This window comes from Ambystoma mexicanum, chromosome 13, assembly GCF_040938575.1.
Source record: "Ambystoma mexicanum isolate Mex_15411 chromosome 13, UKY_AmexF1_1, whole genome shotgun sequence".
Taxonomy (NCBI): Eukaryota; Metazoa; Chordata; class Amphibia; order Caudata; family Ambystomatidae; genus Ambystoma; species Ambystoma mexicanum.
In genome coordinates this window covers 605,725,383-605,745,751 of record NC_090938.1, presented here as the reverse complement: position 1 = coordinate 605,745,751, position 20,369 = coordinate 605,725,383, and the positions used below count along the sequence as shown (strand labels likewise).

Here is a 20,369-nt window from a genome sequence, read left to right as displayed (position 1 = left end):
ATATATATGACCACTCTATATTAGGTATATGGTAGGAGAATTGGAGGTGGTGCGGGGGTTAGGGTCTAGTGGCCAGATGCGTTCAAAGGGAATAGGGGGCATGGGTTCAGGGGACCGCGGCCTGGCAGGGAGGGTGTTGAGAGGGCATGAGTCGGTCAGCAGAGATGGATGGGGCACTAAGGTTGGAGCAGGCCTTGGTCTCACATTCTTGGATGAGCACATTTCGTCAGGGCTCGATTGTCGCAAAAATGAATAGCTGCATTTCCGTGACAACATGAGACGCGCTTAGCTGACAGCTAGAAAAAGATGCCGTTTGGAAGGACACAAAATGGAGTTCAAAGTATACACATTAGCACAGCGTTAATACACTTATATGAAACATGGGTGATGCAAATAGATACAAGAGGGGTGGAGAGGTCTGTCCCCCCCCACCCCTCCCTTAGCTTGTACGTCATTTACCCGGTACGAGAATGGTGCAGGGGGGGGGCGGGATATACCGCCTCTCCTCCTACATTTGTTAGTGCACGGGAAGTTCAGTGGAGATGGAAGGGCACTTGGATTTATGACTTGTCAGTGTCTCACGTTATCCACAGAGCACATTGCTCCGCAAAAACAGAACAGGGCGCACGCAGACGTGACAATGGGGAGGACTCTAACTGGAACTGTTGTCATAAAATAACTAAATCACTATCAATATAGAAGAGTAAAAAAGTATTTACGATAGCGCAACATTGGTGGATGCTAGCAAACAATTTGTTTGTTTTTCGAACATATTTCAAATGTCATGTCGCTCGGGTGTGCCAATTGGTCCCATGGAGTAAAGGTCACTGCGTTTGATGTTGCTTGTGGGGAGTTCACACCGACGCGCCTTGTACAGTATGTTTTTGATTTGTGGCGTTTTCCTAGTTTAGATGGAACGCGGTAGGTACCTTTGGTAGGAATGCTGGGTGTGTCCGCAGGACTACCTTATCCTTGTGAAAAGTAGTATAGGGCTCTGAGGCGACTAGCGCCTGGATTTAGCTGATTCTGCAAGCCGAAGTAAGGCCAACTAGCAAGGCCGTCTTAATGGTGACCAGCCTGATGTCCGCGGACGCCATTGGCTCAAATAGTTTGTGCACCAGGGCGCCAAACACTACATTGAGGTCCCACACAGGGTGTGGCCTATTGATGGGTTGGTAGAGTCTGGCGAGGCCCGTCAGATGCTTCTTGAATATCGGGTTGGAAGAGGAAAATACCTCCTCCTCTGAGTCTCTGTAGGACCCTATGGCCGCCAAATAAGTGCAGCAGGTGTCCACATGCACACCAGAGTGGGCGAGGTGTGCCGAGAAGGACAGCATGTCGTCCAATGTGCATGCAAGGGGGATGATATCCCTAGAGTCTGCCCAGTGACAGAACCTGGTCCACTTGCTCTTTGCACCCTGTATGATCTCTAGGTTTGCCTGTGAAAGGCTGTGGTGCCCTACCGTGACCTGCTCAGGAACCACGCTGTGAGGGTTGATTTCTGTGGCGCGGGGTGGAGGACCCTGCCCCCCTGCTGCAACAGAAGATGTGCTGGACCCGTCGTGAGGTGAATGGGTGTTCTCTCCGAGAGGCTGAGCAGCTCCGAGAACCATGGTCTAGCTGGCCACCATGGCGCTATCAGAATGATGCTGAGGTGGCAAGACTCTTTGATCTTGCATATCACCCTGTGGATCAACAGAGTGGGCGGGAAGGCGTATGCTGTCATGCCGCTCCACAGAATCAGAAATACGTTGCCCAGGGAGCCGGGGCCCTGCCCCTGCCAGGACGCGAACTGTAAGCACTTCTTGTTGTCCCAGGAGGCAAAGAGGTCCACCTGGGGGTGTCCCCATCTTTTGAAGATCTCCTGCAGCACCTGGTCGTTCAATTGCCACTCGTAATTGTCTGCTTCCAGTCTGCTGAGCCTGTCCGCCTCCAGGTTGGATATCCCCGCAAGGGGGACAGCCATAATGTAGATGTTGTACTCCAGGGCCCATTCCCACATGCTGACTGACAGTCTGCACAGTGGAGAGGATCTGGTACCTCCCTGCTTGTTGACATAGAACATGCTGGTAGAGTTGTCTGTTTGAATGAGGACAACCTTGCCCCAATAACCAGAAGGAAGGCTCTGAGCGCTAGTCAGAGGGCCTTTAGTTCCAGCCAATTGATATGGTACTCCTGCTCCTGTCGGGTCCAGGTTCCATGGACGCTGTAGTTGTCCAGAGTGGCCCACCAGCCCTCGAGAGAGGAGTTCATAGTGATGGTGACCTGCGGGGTAGGCTGTCGGAAGGGCTTGCCCCGTCCACGGGTTGCAGTCCCTGGAGCTCCATGTGAGGTCCGGGTGAAGAGAAGGAGGAACATTGATCATCTCTGCCTGAGATCCCCGCTCCTGGTTCCATGATGCTGCGAAGAGAAGCTGTATCCTCCTCATCCTGGGTCTTGTTTGGGGGGCGGCCAATATGACCGCTGCCATGAGACCCAGTAGGTGTTGGTACCACCAGGCCGATGTCACCTCTCTGCTGAGGAAGTGAGCAGTGGCCCTCCTGATGGCCGCAAACTTGTGCGTGCTCCGAGGGGAAAACTCTCTCGGAGCACATGTCCCAGATGAGCCCCAGGAAGCTCAATCTCTGCGTAGGCTGCAGCTGGGACTTCTTGAGATTGAGCAAAAAGCCCAGATCGTTGAGTTGGCTCATAGGAGCGTGGGAAGTGTGGTGCACCGCTTCCAGAGAGGTCACCCTGACAAGCCAGTCGTCGAGGTACTGGTAGATGTGGTGGCCCTGGGCCCTGAGGAGGGCCGCCACTGTATTCATCAGTCTGGTAAAGACCCTGGGTGCTAAGTTGAGGCCGAAGGGAAGCACCTTGTATTGGAAATGGTAGCCCGTGGAAAAGAACAATGAGGCTGCCACATCGGGACGTGTAGGTACAAGACCTTCAGATCCAGGGAGCACATCCAGTCTCTCTTGCACAATGTCTCCGCTATGAGCGCTGGCATAATCATCTTGAATTTTTGAAGAAGTAGGGAGAGGTTGATGGTGTATAGGTCCAACACAACTCTCAGGCCAGCCTGGTTCTTTATCTGAATGGCAAAAATCCTGAAGTAGAAGCCCAAGCCTCGCTGAGAGGTTGGGACTTCCTCCACTGTCTGGCTCTAGACGAGCGACCGGATCTCCGCCAAAAGAGTTGCTGTCCCAATCTGTGGAAGTGGAGGGGAGGAGGGAGGAGAGGCAGGTTGACCCCATGGATACTACAAAGAGGATCCAGGGGTCAATGAAATTCTGACACCAGAACTGTGCATGAAGAACAAGCCTGCCCCCCCACTGGAGACACGTAGACCTGGAGGGGCGTGTCATGCCTTCTTTCCCTCTGAGGCTGTTGCGGAGGAGGGGGACCGGAAAAAGCCCTTACTCCCCACCACCCCCCTTTTCGTTGTTTGTGTCGGTGTTGAGTCGGCGAACCTTTTGGCTGCCTGGACCTCTGCTCTTGGAAGCCGCGGAACCCTCCGTATGTACGCCCCTTGTCTGAGCGCTGCTGCGACTGGGTGTACGTTTTGGGTGCGGCCTTTGTGAGGATGGATAAAGACTTTGCCATTTGCGAGCTGTTTTTCTTTTATCCAGCTCCTCGTCCGTGGTGGAGTGAATGAGGTCACCCCTGCTATGGCAGGTCCTGGACATCCGGGTTAAATTTAGTAGCCCGTAGCCAGGCCGTTCTTCTCATGTTGGTGGCAATGCAAATGGCCTGGCCAGAGGTGTCAATGTGGGCCACAGTGGACTCCATGATGTCGTGTTCCACCATCTTGGACTCTGCCAGTCCCGCATTGAAACGTGACTGGCTCTGTGCCTGAAGCTCCGAGAGGAAGTCCGCTATTTCCCACCAAAGCCTCTGGTTGATGGCTGCCAGCATGGCATCCGCGTTGGCCTGACAAAAAAGCAGTAAAGCGTTGGAATAAAGCTTATTCCTGTATGCCTCCAAGATCTTCTCCTCCTTGCCTAGCAGTGCCGCGGACAAAGAGGCCGAGGACGACTGAGGCTTGGAGTAAAGTGATGCTGCAGCAATCACTGAAGAGTGTGGCTGAGGATGGGCCGATAGCAAGTGAGGATCTTGTCGGACACGCTCTCCTCTGGTTACTCGACCTCGGTTTAAGGAAGGCCCAAGTACTCTGCCAGCCCTGCAAGACGTTCGTGGAAGGCCTTGGCTGACGATGGGAGTGTCAGGGTTCTCTTCCTCGTCTGTGTCCACGTGGGAGTCCGGTTGGTGCAGCGCCAGTGGAGCAGAGCTGGGAGCCAAAGGCTGAGGTGTGGAGACCGGAGGCGGAGGCTGGTACGGAACCACCTGCGCTATAGGCTGGGGGGCCAGAGCAGGCAGTGAAAGCTGCACTGGGGCCTGCAGAGCTGTAGCCATGGGCGGAGGGGCTGGAGGGAGCATGTCCCTGTTGGCGTCCCTGAGGATGGCCCCCATCCGAGGAGATCTCATAAGCCCAAGGAACCTTACAAAGAGCCTGTCCTCACATGCCAGAGAGGTTGTAAGTGATATTGACAGGGTAAAGGGTGGCTGCTGAGGCCTTTGCATGCCCTGACTATATGGACGCAGCAGGAACCTGCCCTGTGCAAATGAAGGATAGGCTGTAGGCCACGTACCTGGATGACACTAGTCCCACCTTGGCAGTCGTTACTTGACCTGCTCCCTTCCTTGGTGCAGTATCGGACGGGTGCCCATACTGTCGGGCACGTTGGCCATCTTGTCGAGCTGCCTTCCACGTGTTGACATTGTGTTGCTTGGCTCACTGGGCCCAGCCTCGTCCAAGACTCTTGAGTGTGGATCATGGGGCCTACCCTGAATTTGTGTTGCGTATAGACTCCCCCTCGGACATGTTGCCGGTACAAGGGTGAACACCCAGTAAAATGACCTTCTGGTCCCGCTGCTCTGTCACCGGGAGGATCCACTGACCCCTCGGCCTGTTGGCCGGTAGCTGGACTAGCCTCGGTACTAGTGCTGGTATGAGAACCTGAGCGGTTCATCCCGCTTGGGTGAGTCCTTGGGAAAGAGTCTCCCTTGCGGGGTGCGCTGGAAAAGAGTGGCCCTACCTTGGGCCTTGATCTATGTTTGACAAATTCTTTCAGGTCCTCTGGAGGCGGCCTCTGGAGGAGCCTGGCGCCTGAGGACCGAGTACCTTAATGAAAAAAGACAAAAAGACAAGTATCTGCGTGTGGAATTACATGGCCGAAGCCAAACCCAGGAGCGCTGGTGAATTCGGCCCGCTCCCGTCGAAGCGGAAAAGGGGACTAGGGAGTGGCGCCGGAAGGCGGAGTCAGGGCCGCGCATGCTCCCGAGGATGCACCCCCACGCAGCTCTAAATTTAAAGGGGAAGAAGGTTTTTTCTGGTGAAAAAGATTCCGTCTCCCGTCCCTTGGAAGGGACGCCCATACAGTATGGAGGAAAGGGGACGGGACATAAGAATACTAGTAATTACCCTTTTTTTTATTCGCGCATGATATAACCAGTATCCAAAGTCCCCAGGGCACTGCATAAGGGAATAGTTTCTTACCTGTAACTCCATTTCTCCAGCATTGGTATCTTTCATGGATTCACATGCTTAGAATATTCCCCGTCGTCAGGCTGGGAATCCTCAGTAAATTATATAGAACTTTTCCAAAGGAAAAATTTCGACACTTGTGTCCCATCTATGTCGTTTTGGACCGCGTACATCTGCGCCACAAGGACGTAGAGGTATAGTAGCCCCGCCCCCGCGGCTCCCTCAGATTTCGACCCCCAAAGTAGTATGGGGGAACATCTGGTTTGCATGCTAGGGGAGGCCGACGGGCGCATGTGAATCCATGAAAGATACCAATGCTGGAGAAATGGAGTTACAGATAAGAAACTATTCCCTTCTCCAGCATTGGATCTTTTCATGGATTCACATGCTTAGAATAGATTGTACAGCAGTATCCCGCATAGTTGGAGGTGTGTATGCAAACCAAGAACACTAGAACCATAAATGCATATTAGCCACGGCTAAACCTCAAATCATAGTACATGAACAGCTCAAAAACAAAACTAATATACATCAGCCGAAGGATATACCCCCTTTATTGGGGCCCACCTTATTGAAACAGATGCCGTAGGACTGCACGACCCATCTGTGTATCCTCAGCATGCTGTTGTTCGAGGCAATAATGCCGGGTAAACGTATGTGGTACCGACCAGGAAGCCGCTTGACATATCTCCCAGCGGAAACCCGGACCACAATGCCGCCGCCGAAGTGGATCTCGTCGAATGGGCTCGTGGACGTTTTCCCAGCGGTTTCCCCGCTTTTGAGTGGCAAAAAGAAATGGTAGATGACACCCATCGGGACAGTCCTTGTTTTGAGATTGCTTTACCTTTAGCCGAAGGGCCATAAGCCACAAATAGTTGTCTCGTGTCCCTGAGATTTTGAGTGCGATGGAGGTAAAATTTCAGAGCTCTTTTCACGTCCAACGTATGGAGAGTCCTCTCCGCAGCAGACGAAGGTGTTGGAAAAAACGTCAGTAGCACCATAGAAGAGTGCTTATGGAACATGGTAGGGACTCTAGGAATGAAGTGAGGGTTAGTAGCCAACACAACTATTTTTGGAAAACCGCAATTATGGTGGATCAATCACTAACGCTTGTATTTCTGACAGACGTCGAGCCGAAGTAATAGCCACCAGAAAAGCCAGTTTCCACGATAAGAATTTCAAAAGGCGCCTTCATGAGTGCTGGTAGAACCAGGTGAAGACTCTAGATCGGAGGAAACTTCTTCGTTGGAGGAAAAGTTCGGAACACTCTTTTCATGAAATGTTTAATCAATCGGTCACTAAACAATGGAGCTGAATGTCTCTTCCGAGTAAATCTCCAAATGGCAGCCAGATGCACTTTTATCGATGAAAAAGACAAACCTTTTTGGGCCAGGAGTAGCAAGTATGGTAGAAGCTGGTCCGGTGTGATGTTAAGTGGGTGTAAACCTGGCTGATCCCCGCACCATATACAGAATCTCTTCCATTTGTATGTGTACGAAGCGTTCGTGGACGGCGCCCTTGCAGCTTGCAAAATACGACGACAGTCCGGTGGAATTGCTAACGTACCACACTTGGAGAAATCAGGAGCCAGGCTGTCAGACTGAGGCTGTCCGGGTCGTGGTGCCAAACCGCCCCTTTGTCCTGAGACAGAAGGTTCGAGATCTTCTGGAACCTCATGGGTTCCGCTACTGAAAGATGGAGGAGATCAGAGAACCACACTTGTCTCGCCCAGTACGGGGCCAACAGGATCACCCGACATGGATATTTGTGGATCCATTGCAGCGTCCGACGTATGAGTGGGAACGGGGGAAACGCATACAAAAACCTGTCCGTCCACGGGAAGGAGAACGCTTCCCCCAGTGAGTCTTGCTGTGGCCACCTGCTTGCGTATTGTGAGCACTTCCTGTTCTCTCTCGTTGCGAAGAGATCTAGGGCCGGACGACCCCACTTTTCAAAGACACAGTGTAGTTGTTGGTCGTTCAATTCCCATTTGTGTAGGCGATTCATCTCTGCTGAGCGAGTCTGCTTGCACATTTTTGACTCCTGGTAAGTGGAACGCCAATAGATATATCCTTTGGCGGAGGGCCCAATGCCAGATCTCCTGGGCTTCAGTCGACAGAGTCCTGGAGCGAGTACCCCCGTTTTCACAGGTAAAACATTGTTGTTGTGTTGTCTGTCAATATCCGTACAACGGATCCCTTTATGCGTGGTAGAAAGTACTTCAGGGCCCAACACACCGCCCTTAACTCCAGCACGTTGATGTGAAGGCTGGACTCCTCCGATGACCACCGACCTTGAACTTGAAGGGAATCCAGAGGAGCTCCCCATCCAGTCAGAGAAGCATATGTTACCACTGTCATCTGGAACATAGGTTCCAATAAGGGCATTCTTCTTGTTAGATTTTCAGAGATTCTCCACCACTGAAGTGCCTGCACGAGCTTGCTGTTGATGGTCAATTTGTCCGACCAACGACCTTGACTCTGTGCCCACCGATCCGCCAATAATTCCTGAATGGGCCTCATGAAGAGACGACAATTGTTCATCAAGGGTATACAGGACGCCATGGTCCCCAGCAGGGACATGTACCTTCTTACTGACACTCTGGTGTTGACTTTCCATTCCAATGCTTTGTGTCGCAGTTTCAGAACTCTTTCAACGGATGGTTTTACCAATCCTGACTGTGTCTAGAACTCCGCCCCCAGAAAAACCAAGGTAATTGATGGCGTCAAGGAGGATTTTTCGAAGTTTATTGCAAAGCCCAAACGCTGTAGGAGGGACATGGTGGCATTCAGACTGTCCCGTGCCCTTTCCGGAGATAATCACCTTACTAGCCAATCGTCCAGATATGGGTACACATGATGATCTTCCTTCCGTAACCAGGCTGCCACTGGAGCCAAACATTTCGTGAACGTCCTGGGAGACGATTTTAGTCCGAATGGGAGGACCTTGAACTGGTAATGGGTTCGTCCGACGACGAACCGCCGAAATCTTTTGTGTCGTCGACGCATCAGGATATGAAAGTATGCGCCTTGAAGGTCTAGCGACGATAAATAATCTCCCGGTTGTATCGATCGGATAACCTCCTGCAGTGTAAGCATTTTGAACTTTAGATTCTTCAGCAACTTGTTGAGAGCCCGTAGATCTAGAATGGGACGCCATTTTCCATTGGGTTTCTTGCCACCGGGACCAATTCTATAGCCCCTTTCTGCAGCATAAGCATCACTTCCTGCATCAGTATCTGAAGATGGGATTGTGGCGAGAACACTGGCGGAATGTGTGGTGGCTTGTCCTTGAATTGTAGGGAGTGACCCAGGTGTATCGTGTCCAAAACCCATTGGTCCGTTGTTATGCGTTCCCACTCGTCGACGCGACGAGACACTCTGCCCCCCAGGACGTCTTGAAACTTGTCATTGCTGGGTTTTTGCCTGTCGATCCTTCGCCAACAATGAGTAGGAGCCTCTCCTTCTTCAAGACTGATAACCTCTGCCTCTACGAGTAGCTTGGGCTGCTCGTCTGTAGCCTTGGGAAGAGTAGGAGGGTCTACTGAAACCTCGGTCTCTAGGTGATCCAAACCTAGGGTTTCCAGAAGCTCCTCTGAAAGGACGAAAGGAACGAAAATTTCTGCCACTCTGGAGGGCTCCGAGTGACCGAGCCGGGTCAGTCTTCTTTCATGCCCTTCAAGGCTTCATCCACTTTCTCGCCAAACAGTTGTTCCCCTTCGCACGGCATGCCCAGCACCTTGTATTGTACCTCTGGTCTAAAAGTCGTGCACTTAAGCCAGGCTTGCCTTCTTAACACTACGCCGTTATTGATTTGCTTAAAACCGGCCTCCGCCAGGTCTACAGCGATATTTATGGAGTGATTGGAAGCCTCTTCTCCTTCACGTACTAGCAGCATAGCGGCCTTCCTGTGTTCCTCTGGCAGATGGTCCAAGATAGGAGCCAAACAATGCCACATCTCTCTATCATACCGTGCCATAATGGCCAGGGAGTTGGCTGCTTTCACTGTAGTCGCACCGACTGACAATACCTTCTTTCCAAACGCATCCTGTCTCCTGGCATCGTTGTCCGGCAGGGTCATGCATTTGTGTTGCGGCCAGGAAAGCGAGGTCACAGCAACGGACACAACGGAATCTGGCAAAGGTTGAGACATCAAGCATTTGGGGGTTGACTCCGGAGCCTTGAATTTCTTTTCTAACCGTCCTTTTATCACTGGTTCTGAGAAAGGCTGACGCATGGTACTCAACCCCTCTTGCCAGACATGGTCCAAAATGGGGATAGCAAACATCGATTTTCTTCTCTTGCCCATATGATCGAAGAGAAAGCAATCTTTCTTTACTTCTTCCGGTGCTAGGCCAAATTCCGCACACGCTTTTCCCCATCATTGCATGGAAGGCCCCGATGTCATCAGGCGGTGATGGTTGTGCCGGGCTCTTTGGAGTTTCCATCTCCGCATCCGACTCCCATGTTGGGTCCCTTGAGGAGGATAGTGAGACGTCTGAAAGAGACCCTTCACGTTCTGACTCCGATTCTGGCAGTTCTCCCTCCTCCGAGTGTGGGCCAGAACGATCTTCCTCCACCTGGCAAGTTGTAGGAATTCTGGTCGACGAGCGAGGAGCCGGGCCTGGTTCGGCGACGACCGGCGTAGCCTGCGGTACCGTCGGGACACTAGTGTGAGGCAACTGCATGTCCAGATGCTGTAACAGCTTCTGTAACGTGTTCAACACCTCCAGGGACAATAGAGACTGGGGATTCAGCAAGGAAAAGGCGGCTGGGATGGCAATTCCACTTGGGAGCTCCGCCAAACTGATTGCACGTAACCCCAGATCAGTCGGCTGTACGATCGGACCACGGTCATCCTCCGCCGACGAGATGGAGAGGGCCGTTTCTGGTTGCAACAAGGCCTCAGGCAAGATCGGGTCGAAAACGTCCGGTACCCAACCCACCCAAGGTGCCACCGTCGACAACATTTTCTCCACAACCGCTGTTTGACCCGCCGAAGTGATCGCGGGAAGAGCAGGCGCCGATGGCAACAAAGACGTTGACGATTTGACCGTCGTCGATGACAAAGTTTTTGGCGCGGAGCCTTGTGGCGCACTCGCCGGTTTCGAACTCGACTTGTGGGTAGACGACATTCGACTCGAGGTAGAGCCATGGCAGTCTCCCGAGGAGGATTTCAATTTTTTCTCCTTTCTTGATGAGGAGGAAGAAGAGGACGCTTTCTTTGACGAAGAGTCCCTCGCAGGATGTTTATCAGAGGGGTGTTTTTCCGATGAACGTGGTTTCTTCGTCGGAGGCTCTGCCAATGCAGAGCGACGAGGGGGCACTGGATATTTAGATCTTGAGGCAGTAGAGCCTACCTCCGATGCAGGGTATGCACCCGCCCCGTCATTGAGCCAAGTTACCAGGCGTCTGTTTCGGTCCTTCAGGGTCTTCTGGGAGAAGCCTTGACAGATCTCACACGTGTCGGCCGAATGATGAGGGTGAAGACAGTAAATACAGTCCATATGCCCATCACCTTCATACACTTTCTTAAGACCACAAGTAGCACACGGATGAAACAAAGCCTTTACAGACATTCGAGGGAAGTCGAAGAACCTCGAGGTAATCCCAATACTTTGGAAGACGATTGAAATCTGAGGGAGCCGCGGTGGCGGGGCTACTTCTACCTCTACGTCCCAGTGGCGCAGGCGTACGCGGCCCAAAACGACGTAGATAGGACACAAAAGTGTAGAAATGTTTCCTATGGAAAAGGTCTATATAATTTACTGAGGATTCCCAGCCCGACGACGGGGAATATTCTAAGCATGTGAATCCATGAAAGATCCAATGCTGGAGAAATATTTAAACCTGGCTAGCTTGGAAGTGTGGATCTTCAATACAATTCAACCTTCGTAAGAATCAGAGCAGGTGTAACACCTTGCCCATTGAGGGTCAGCTCTTAAAAAAAGGAGAACACACACAGGCGACCAATAACAGCAAAGAAGACCCCGAATTCCGAATGGGAAGTGATTTCCACTCCTTTGCCCCTTCCTCCCCCCACTTTTTCAAAGGATTACGCACGTCCCTCCTCCTGATTTGCAAAGGACTCCTTTAATTGAACCTGTGCCCCGCCAGACACCCAAAATCACCACTGTGTATGGACATCAGCCCTTATTAATGTCAGCTCATTACCCAAACATACTCTCGAAATAGCGGATCTAGATTGGCTGGCCATTATAGAAACCTGGCTACAATCCCATTCTGAACCTCCTCTCACCATAGTCGCTCGTCATGGCTATACTATTAAACTTATCAACTGACTCACCCTGAGAGGTGGAGGAGCGGCATCATGCCATTTCTGTGCTTTAAACAAAGAAATTAAATATAAAATGAACACTATTCTGGCCGTGTGTAGTGCTCTGAGGTTTCTATCAAGGTGACAAGATTGTGCATACACAACGGACACAAATGAATACATAAATCATCAAGTATGCAGATTCTATGCCAAGGTAGGAGAAACGATAAGAAGATATTCTACTTCCAAATTCGGAATACAGCATTTGGCCAAGGATGAATGCTGCATTTCCACACTATGCCCTAAACCACCTCTTCCTGAAGATCTTATGCCTGAGGATAGTTGTCTGTAACCTAACTTAGGAGAACTCTGAATCAGAAGAGCCTACAAAACCAACAACTGCCAAGACACCATGTTCCCAGGCTTTATTTCAGTTCCGTGGGTACAGTGCAGCTGAGCACTGGCACACAACCTTTTTCCTGGCCATTTATCCTTTCTCATTTTGAACTTTTACGCGGATGTAGGAAAGAAGGCCCCCTAGCAGAGGTTATGTCGGAAGAAACCGGGGAAGCTGTTAGACCCTTTGTAAGAGAGGAGTTTTCAAGGGGTAATCAATACATGTTACTGGTACTTGGACCATCTCCCATTATAAGACACTAATCAGAAGCCATGTTGAGCTTACAAAGGGACAGAATTGTTTCAACTATGCTGTGTCATCTGGATCATTATGCTGGGTAGCAGGTATTCGGTTAAGGAAACCCCAGATAACTACGTTTTGAAGTTAATGATAAGAGTGCACACAACAAATACCAAGAAGGTGTCACATGAGACATAAACCATCAATAGGCATGGCCCCAACTGAGGCTCAGAACCAAACCAAATAAGATTTTTTTTTTAATGTTAGTACTTTCATACACAAAAAGATACAGATACCATGACAACATGTAATCATATATACATGAAGATGCCTACAGTGCAAATTTAATAAAATCATGACTTGCTACCAAATGCACCCTTAAAACATTATGGTGAAAAAGTTCACAATCCTTATCAGTTGTCGTCTACTAGCTGAGGTCATATTGTACAATGTGAATAAGGAACACGTTACTTACCTGTAATTGTTCTCCAGCATGGGTCTGGCATGGATTCACATGCTCATGAATATTACCCGTCGTCAGGCTGGGAATCCTCGATAAAAAAAAAATCAGTTTCAGTTTTGTTTCTGAACTGTCTTTCTACTAATAACCAATCACTGGTCTCTGGGTCATACTGCCCCCAGCCAATGACTGCCCTCTACCTAAGCCCCTCCTCTGGCTGCCATCTTTAGATTTGGTAGCACGTAAAGTGACAGTAGGAGCAAGAGAAGAGCCGCAGAGGGGTAGGAGGAAGGGTTCGCATGTCAATCCATGCCAGACCCATGCTGGAGAACAACAGTTACAGGAAAGTAACTTGTTCCTTCTCCTGCATGGGGTCTGGCATGGATTCACATGCTCATGAACACAAGAATACATAGCAGTACATACATGCACAACCACGGGAGGTGGCAGGGCTCAACATTAAGCATTACATCAACTCAACATTAAGCATCTCTTACCCCTTCACCAGGCCCACTTTCAGGCGAACAGGTTGCACAGCACTGCCTGGCCGACTCTGGACTCCTCCCTGGAATCCCGGTCGACGCAAAAGAATCTCGTGAAGGTGTGCGTCGTTCTCCACGTAGCAGCCTTGCAGATGACCAGCAAGGGCACACCAGGTAGGAACGCCATGGTAGCAGCAATCGCTCTGGTTGAATGGGCTCTCGGATGGTCAGGCAACGGTCGGTTTGCCAACCGGTGACAGTGCATGATGCAGCCGGAGAGCCATCTGGAAATGGAAGCCTTCGAGAGGGCCTTCCCTTGGTTCACAGGTCCAAAGTTCACAAATAGCTGTGAAGTCTTCCCAAGGGTCTTCGTGCGGTCCACGTAGAACTTCAGCGCTCTAGCCACCTCCAGCAAGTGAAAAGTCCTCTCGGCCGGCGACGAAGGCGACGGGAAGAAAACAGGTAACACCAAGGGCTCGTTGAGATGGAAGTCCGACAGCACCTTGGGCATGAAGCAGGGGTGCGTCCTCAGCACCACCCTCGTATCGTAGAAAGTCAGATATGGAGATTTACAGGAGAGGGCCTGGATCGCTCCCACTCATGGTGCGGAGGTGATGGCCACAAGTGGTACGAACGCAGCTCCCTGCTGAGTGAGTCGGTGATGGTGTTCTTTATACCTGCCAGGTGGAAGGGTACCAGAAACATACCTTGGGCGACGACACAGTGCCACAGATCCTGAGCCTCCTTGGATAGGGCTGGATAGGGCTGGGGATCTGGTGCCTCCCTGCTTCCGGATGTAGAACATCGTGGTGGTGTTGTCGGTGAAGATTCTCACCACCTCGGCCTTGAGGGACGGAAGGAACGACGTGAGGGCCCAGAACACGGCTCAGAGCTCCAGGACTTTGATGTGCAGTGACCTCTCCTCCGGGAGCCAAAGGCCTCTTGCGTGGAGATCTCTGGTGTGCGCTCCCCATCCCTCCAGGGAGGCATCAGTCGTCAACGTCTCCTGATGTGTCGGGGTCTGGAAGTCCATACCCAACGCCACATGCGCACGGGTGTCGCGCCACAGGATCGCTTGGCGGAAGGTCTCGTTGAGCGAGATCCTGTCTTCGAAGCTGCCCCCCGCTTGCATCCAACGGGCGTCTAGCAACTCTTGCAGTGGACGCATCCGCAGCCTGCACAGGCGCACGAGGTAGGTGCACGAGGACATCATGCCGAGAAGGGACTTGATGGACCTCACCCTGGCCACGTCTATGGTCGACAGCCGTTGCACCTTGCCCAGGATGGCCTTCGTCCTTTCCTCCGATGGAGAGGCCAATCGCACCACTGTGTCGAGCCTGGCTCCCAGGAACAGGGCGACTGGCGACAGAACCAAGTGGGATTTCGCGAAGTTGATAGAAAATCCTAGATCCATGAGGAGTTGGACGGTCTTCGCTGTGTGCCCGACGGTGAGTTCCCTTGTCTTTGCTCAGATGAGCCAATCGTCCAGGTAGGGGTAGACGTGGATCCCCTGCAGGCACAGCCGCGCCGCCACTGATGCTAGGCACTTGGTGAATACCCTGGGCGCCGACTTCAATCCGAAGGGAAGGGCCTTGAACTGGTAGTGTCGCCCTTGGACTACGAATCTGAGGAACTTTCTATGGTCTTTTAGGATGGGGATGTGAAAGTAGGCATCCTCCAAGTCCAGCGACGATAGGAAGTTGCCTTCCTCCAGTTGTCCCAGTACGTGCTGGAGGGTGACCATTCGGAACTTCTGGGACTTGATGTACTTGTTTAAACGACGAAGGTCCAGGATGGGTCACCAGCCGCCAGTCTTCTTTTTTACGAGGATGTAACGAGAGTACACTCCGGAGCCCCGGAGCCTCTTTGGGACGAGCTCAATGGCTCCTTTCTTCAGCATCGCCCTTACTTGGAGCAGCAGTTGAGGGACATGGTTTTCCTTCCTGGCCACGGGTGGAATGCGGGGACACTTCTTTAGAAACTCTAGAGTGTGCCCGCGGGCCAGGACATCCAGCACCCATCGGTCGGTGGCGATGGACTCCCACACGCTGACGAACGTCATCAGCCGGCCTCCCACCGGGGTGCTCAGGTGGGGGCCCGACGCTACGGCCGGTTCAGTCCTGCTTGGCAGCGGCCTTGCTGCCTTGGCTTCCTTGGCGACAACAACGAGATCCTCCTGACTTGCCGCGTCCTCTGTAGGCCTCCTGCGACGAGGAGCGGGCTACCTGGTGGTACATCAAGAAGTTGCCGATGAATCCTTTGGAGGCACGTTGCTTGCCTCCGGAGTTCCGAAAGGGCGGCCGTCGTTGCTGCAAAACCCCCAAGGCCCAAGCCGTCTCCTTGTCGGCCTTGATGGCCTCCAGTGACTCGTCCACTGTCTTGCCAAACAGGTTGTTCCCGTCAAAAGGCATGTCCAGAACTTTGGTCTGCACGTCCTGGCGGAAATCGGTTGCCTTGAGTCAACCACGCCGGCGAAGGCAAACACTGTTGCCCATCTGGCGAAAACCGGTGTCAGCAATGTCCATGACCACCGTTACGGCGTGGTCCGATGCCACCTCACCTTCCTGTAGGATCTCCAGGGCCTCAGCCCTCTTGTCGTCTAGGAGGAAGTGCAGCAGGGGAGCGATCTTAAACCACAGCTCCCTGTCGTAGTGGGCCACAATTGCGAGGGCTTTGGCCGCTTCAATTGTCGCCGCCACCAACGAGATAACCCGTCGTCCCATGGCGTCCAGATTCTTCCCCTTGCCGTCCGGCGGGGAGGTTGAAGTCATCGCCCCTGCCGCTTTCTTCTTGGCCGCCGCAGAGACGACCGAATCTGGGGTCGGCTGTGCCCCAAGGCACATGGGGGCGGAATCCGGGAGCCAGTACTTCTTCTAGTACCGGTCTCTCTTGGCAGGAGTCGTGGATGGGTTCTTTAGGAGTGACAGCCCTTCGTCCCAGATGTCGTCAAGCAATGGAACCGAGAGGAACTTCTTTTCTCTGTCGGGGCAGAACTGGAAGAGCACGGATGCCCTGGCGATTATGGCATGGAAGGAGGCAATTTCGTCGGGCGAGGAGGCCCGAGGAGGTGGTGATGGGAGGCCCATCCCGTCGTCACCAACGTCGCCATCCGTCCCTGTCGTGGCCATCTCTGTTCCCATGTCATCCCTCGGATCAGGGGAAGGAGATGAAGGCTGGAAGGGCGGAGGGGGATGAATTCTACTGCGCTTGCTTGGAGGGCTTCCTGACGGTCCAGGCTCCGCTGGATCGTCCGTTGGGGGTAAGGGCAACCTTGTCCTTATCTCTGTACACAAGGCCTGGAACGCCATCAAGATTGCTCCCGAGTTGTCCTGCAGCCGAGGTACCGGCTGCGACGGGCGCGACGGTTGGATAGTGGAATCCTTCGCCTCCACGGGCTCCTCGTCGGCACCTCCGTCGCTTTCTTCGTCCACCTCGTCGGGATACCTCCCATGGGACTGGACCTCCTCGAACTTCTTGTTCAGGATCTTCGCGACTCCAGCCAGCTCCTCTTCAGAGGCTGTATCTGTGTCCGTGGTTTTCACGAGGGTCTTCTCAATGGGCTGGAAAGAGGATTCCCTCCGCGGTGGCAGGGAAACTCTGGGCCCCGAGGTCGCCTCCACAGACTTCGCCAGGGCCGCCACAACTCCCTCGATAGAGGCCTTAGCCGGGTGAATCAAGGTCTTCACGACTTTGGACGCACTTGAGGCCTTCACCTTAGGGGGGGGGAGGGTCACTGCCTCGCTCCCCCTCAGCTGTCTCCGTCAGGATCGGCCGGGACTTCTCCCAAAGCTTACCCGGGTTCTCCGATTTCCTCTTCCCCGAGCCAGAGCATTGTCTCGTGGATGATGGTGTCGGTGAAATGGCGCCCTGCCTGGCAACCGAGGAGCCCGACCGATCAGTGCTCCCGGCGCGCGCGGACTCGCGGTGCTTTGCCTTTTGTTGGGCCCCCGTCGCTAGAGCGTCCTCAAAGGTCTTAGAAGATCGCTCTGACTTCTTCCGCCGATCACTCACAGTCCGTTCCGACATGTTTTTGCAAAACGCACAGTCCTTCTCCACGTGCGTTTTGTCTTTGTGAAGGCAGTAGAGACATCTAGAATGCTCGTCCTCCTTGAAGAACTTCTGCAATCCGCATCCAGGGCAGCTCCTGAACAGCTTTTATCCGGGCATCGTGTTTCCTTTGTCCTGGGTCATGTGCACGCGGGGTAGGCCTCAAAGCCATCTGGAATCCTCCAAGAAGCGAAACTCGACGAAAACTTCGCCCTTGAGGGGCGTAGAAAATTCCGAAACAGGTCCCCGTTGATCGGAAGTAGAAACGGTGGAGCTTGAGGCACGATTGACCAAAAAAATGAGATTAAACTCTTTGAAAAATTCCAAAACGCAGTAAAAGCTCGAGAGCTATAGCACGAGGACTCCCAACGCTTGAACGTGCAGTAAAAATCTGAAGATGGCTGCCAGAGGAGGGGCTTAGGTGGGGGGCAGTCATTGGCTGGGGGCAGTATGACCCAGAGACCATTGATTGGTTATTAGTAGAAAGACAGTTCAGAAACAAAACAAACTGATTTTTTCTTTTTCCCCGAGGATTCCCAGCCTGACGACGGAATATTCATGATCATCATGTGAATCCATGCCAGACCCCATGCTGGAGAAGTCCAGACCTTCCTCTCTCTTCTATCCTAATGATATATTCATTATTTTGTGGAAACTAGCAAACAGTCTCCATGAGGACCAAATGAGCATCGATTGAAATAGTTTCCTCTAACATAAATTCAAATGATTTCAGTTTCATGTAGTGCAAAATAGCCAAGGCATATCATCAGGTTACAATGAACCCGTGACCTGCTCCACACCAAGACATCCAAAGAAAATGCAGCTGTTACGAAAATATGACCTGAATCAAATCTTCAGCACCAGTATCGGAACAGCAACAAATGTCCATGCCAAGCTGCCAAGTCCAACATCGTCCGTGCGGAAAAAGGGACTGAGGTGAAGCGCTCGAGGGCAGGGCCTCTGGAGCGTTCCCACACCCAGAACGCACTCACACACGCTATACCAAACGTAAGGGGGAAGCTCACATTTTTTCACTGCCAAAGGTTCCGGTACCGTCCCCATATTGGGGCACACCCACCAAGATGAAGGAAAGGGGAAGGGACGGAGGAGTATAGTCAATTGTATATCAACTCCTGTTACCAAGGTCTCCCCACTGTTGCTGGGCGGAAGATGATAGAGTGCCCAGGCTCCTACTGGCGCCACATAATCACGTTTTTACTTTTGCACGCATAATGCAACTTGAGTTAATATCCAGTTATGTAAATGTGTAAATATGTAATTGGACAGATTCCTTCCTATCTGCATAACATGTGTGCCCACTTTCAGTTGTAAGCAACATATGAAAAACAATCAGATGGTTCAATGAAAATAATAACTATAATAACGAATTTAAATTACTAAACAAATAATTAAAAAACGAATGTAAGCAGCACTAGATTCAATGCCTATTGGAGTGCGACAAAACAGAGATACATTGTGTGAGCTAAAAGGGCTGCAAGCATTTATGGTTTATTAACATACCATGCTTGACTCTCAATCCACTGAGACAAATAATGTCGAACCTCTATGGGAAAATGCTGGCCATATAGAGCCTGCATCTGTCGCAAGGCATCGCCCTGCAGCTGCTGGGCCTGGATCCAAACAGCCATTGTGTTCTGTTGCCACCTGAAACGGGAAATGAAAGACGATTTTAAAAGGACAGAATAAATATGCAATAAGAACTTGCACTCCCTTATACCAAAGACATTAAACAGAAAAAAATGACTCCGGAAAGTGCCAGTTTACCAGTAGAACAAGCTCCCCATCAAGTGTACCTGAAACCGTAACCTAGCAACCATGGGATAGCAAGCATTAGAAAAGATTGCTCCAGTGGCCATTTAGTAGGGTGCCTCTTTATCAGCGGCCACACCAAGGTAGGAAGCTTCTGAATCTTTTAGAAGGCACATGCTGGGAAGATTGTGGCTGACTATGCCCTGCAGTAGACCTCTCATTAAAAGGTCTGTTGTGTGATGGTCGGAGCCTTGGCTGGTGGGCCTTGAATGAACACAGCTCCTCCCAGGGGATGTCTAAGTGATAGCCCCCGTCGGGGAAAACATCCTGTGATTCCCATACCTTTCCAGGCATGGCCCATACGTATACCCTTGGACAGTCTGGCTCCGGGACAAAGGAGCAACAATATGCAGGTATCCCCCCTACTTAGGACTAGTAAAAGTCCTAAGTGTCAGGCTACTGTTTAATTGGGTATGAATTCTTATCCATCCCAGATTCAATGCCCAGCATCAAGTAGGAAGTCATAAATTGTGTTGCTGTCAAAGTAATTTCAAATACATCTTTTTAAATAGGTATGTACAATTTAAAGGTGTTGTACAGCTGGGATTAGCATATTAGAAACAGTACACTCCATGTGTTACCTAATTCACGTGGCTGCAGTCTCGTCCTTTTTGCACCATTATCTGCTGGTTTCCTTTACTCAAGACTCGGTGACCTCACATGCGAACATGTGGATTCTAGATATAGGACGTGAGTGGAAACAGAGCAAGGAAGGTATCCAGCCTCTTAGGAAGACCAGACCTGCAAAGGAATATGGGTCCCAGTCCGAGGAGGGACCACATGATCTTGGTCCCTGGGAACTAGATGTGCCTTATCCTTTGTGCAATACGCCCCCAACCACTGACAGATATGCTGCAGAGCCCTTGATCGCAGGCGAGCCAGCAACCAACTTACCCAGAGATTTGCTACTCAACAAATGTCCTTGTCTTCCTTCAGTGACGGGTGCCATTAGTCTAGATCTTTCTAAAATTTGAAGGGAAACAGGGGTAAGCATATGGACCAGTTGCTTTCTCCCTTTTCCTTCTACCATCATTTATCAGGATCCATAATCTTTGAGTCAACTCTAGCGTCTAAAATCCGACAAAGATGGCAGTAGCTTATTTTGTATTG

General features: G+C 51.6%; 1 protein-coding gene across 9 annotated transcripts in view; it reads right to left on the bottom strand.

The window, feature by feature from the left end:
* LOC138521540 (signal transducer and activator of transcription 5B) overlaps nucleotides 1-20,369 on the bottom strand; it is a 1,967,228-nt gene that overhangs the window by 987,049 nt on the left and 959,810 nt on the right. For all 9 annotated transcript variants that reach the window (XM_069634461.1, XM_069634460.1, XM_069634455.1 and 6 more), the window contains one exon: nucleotides 18,951-19,094. In XM_069634461.1, the coding sequence (XP_069490562.1) occupies nucleotides 18,951-19,078 (128 nt within the window). In that variant the 5' untranslated portion in view covers nucleotides 19,079-19,094. The remainder of the gene's footprint in view (nucleotides 1-18,950; nucleotides 19,095-20,369) is intronic.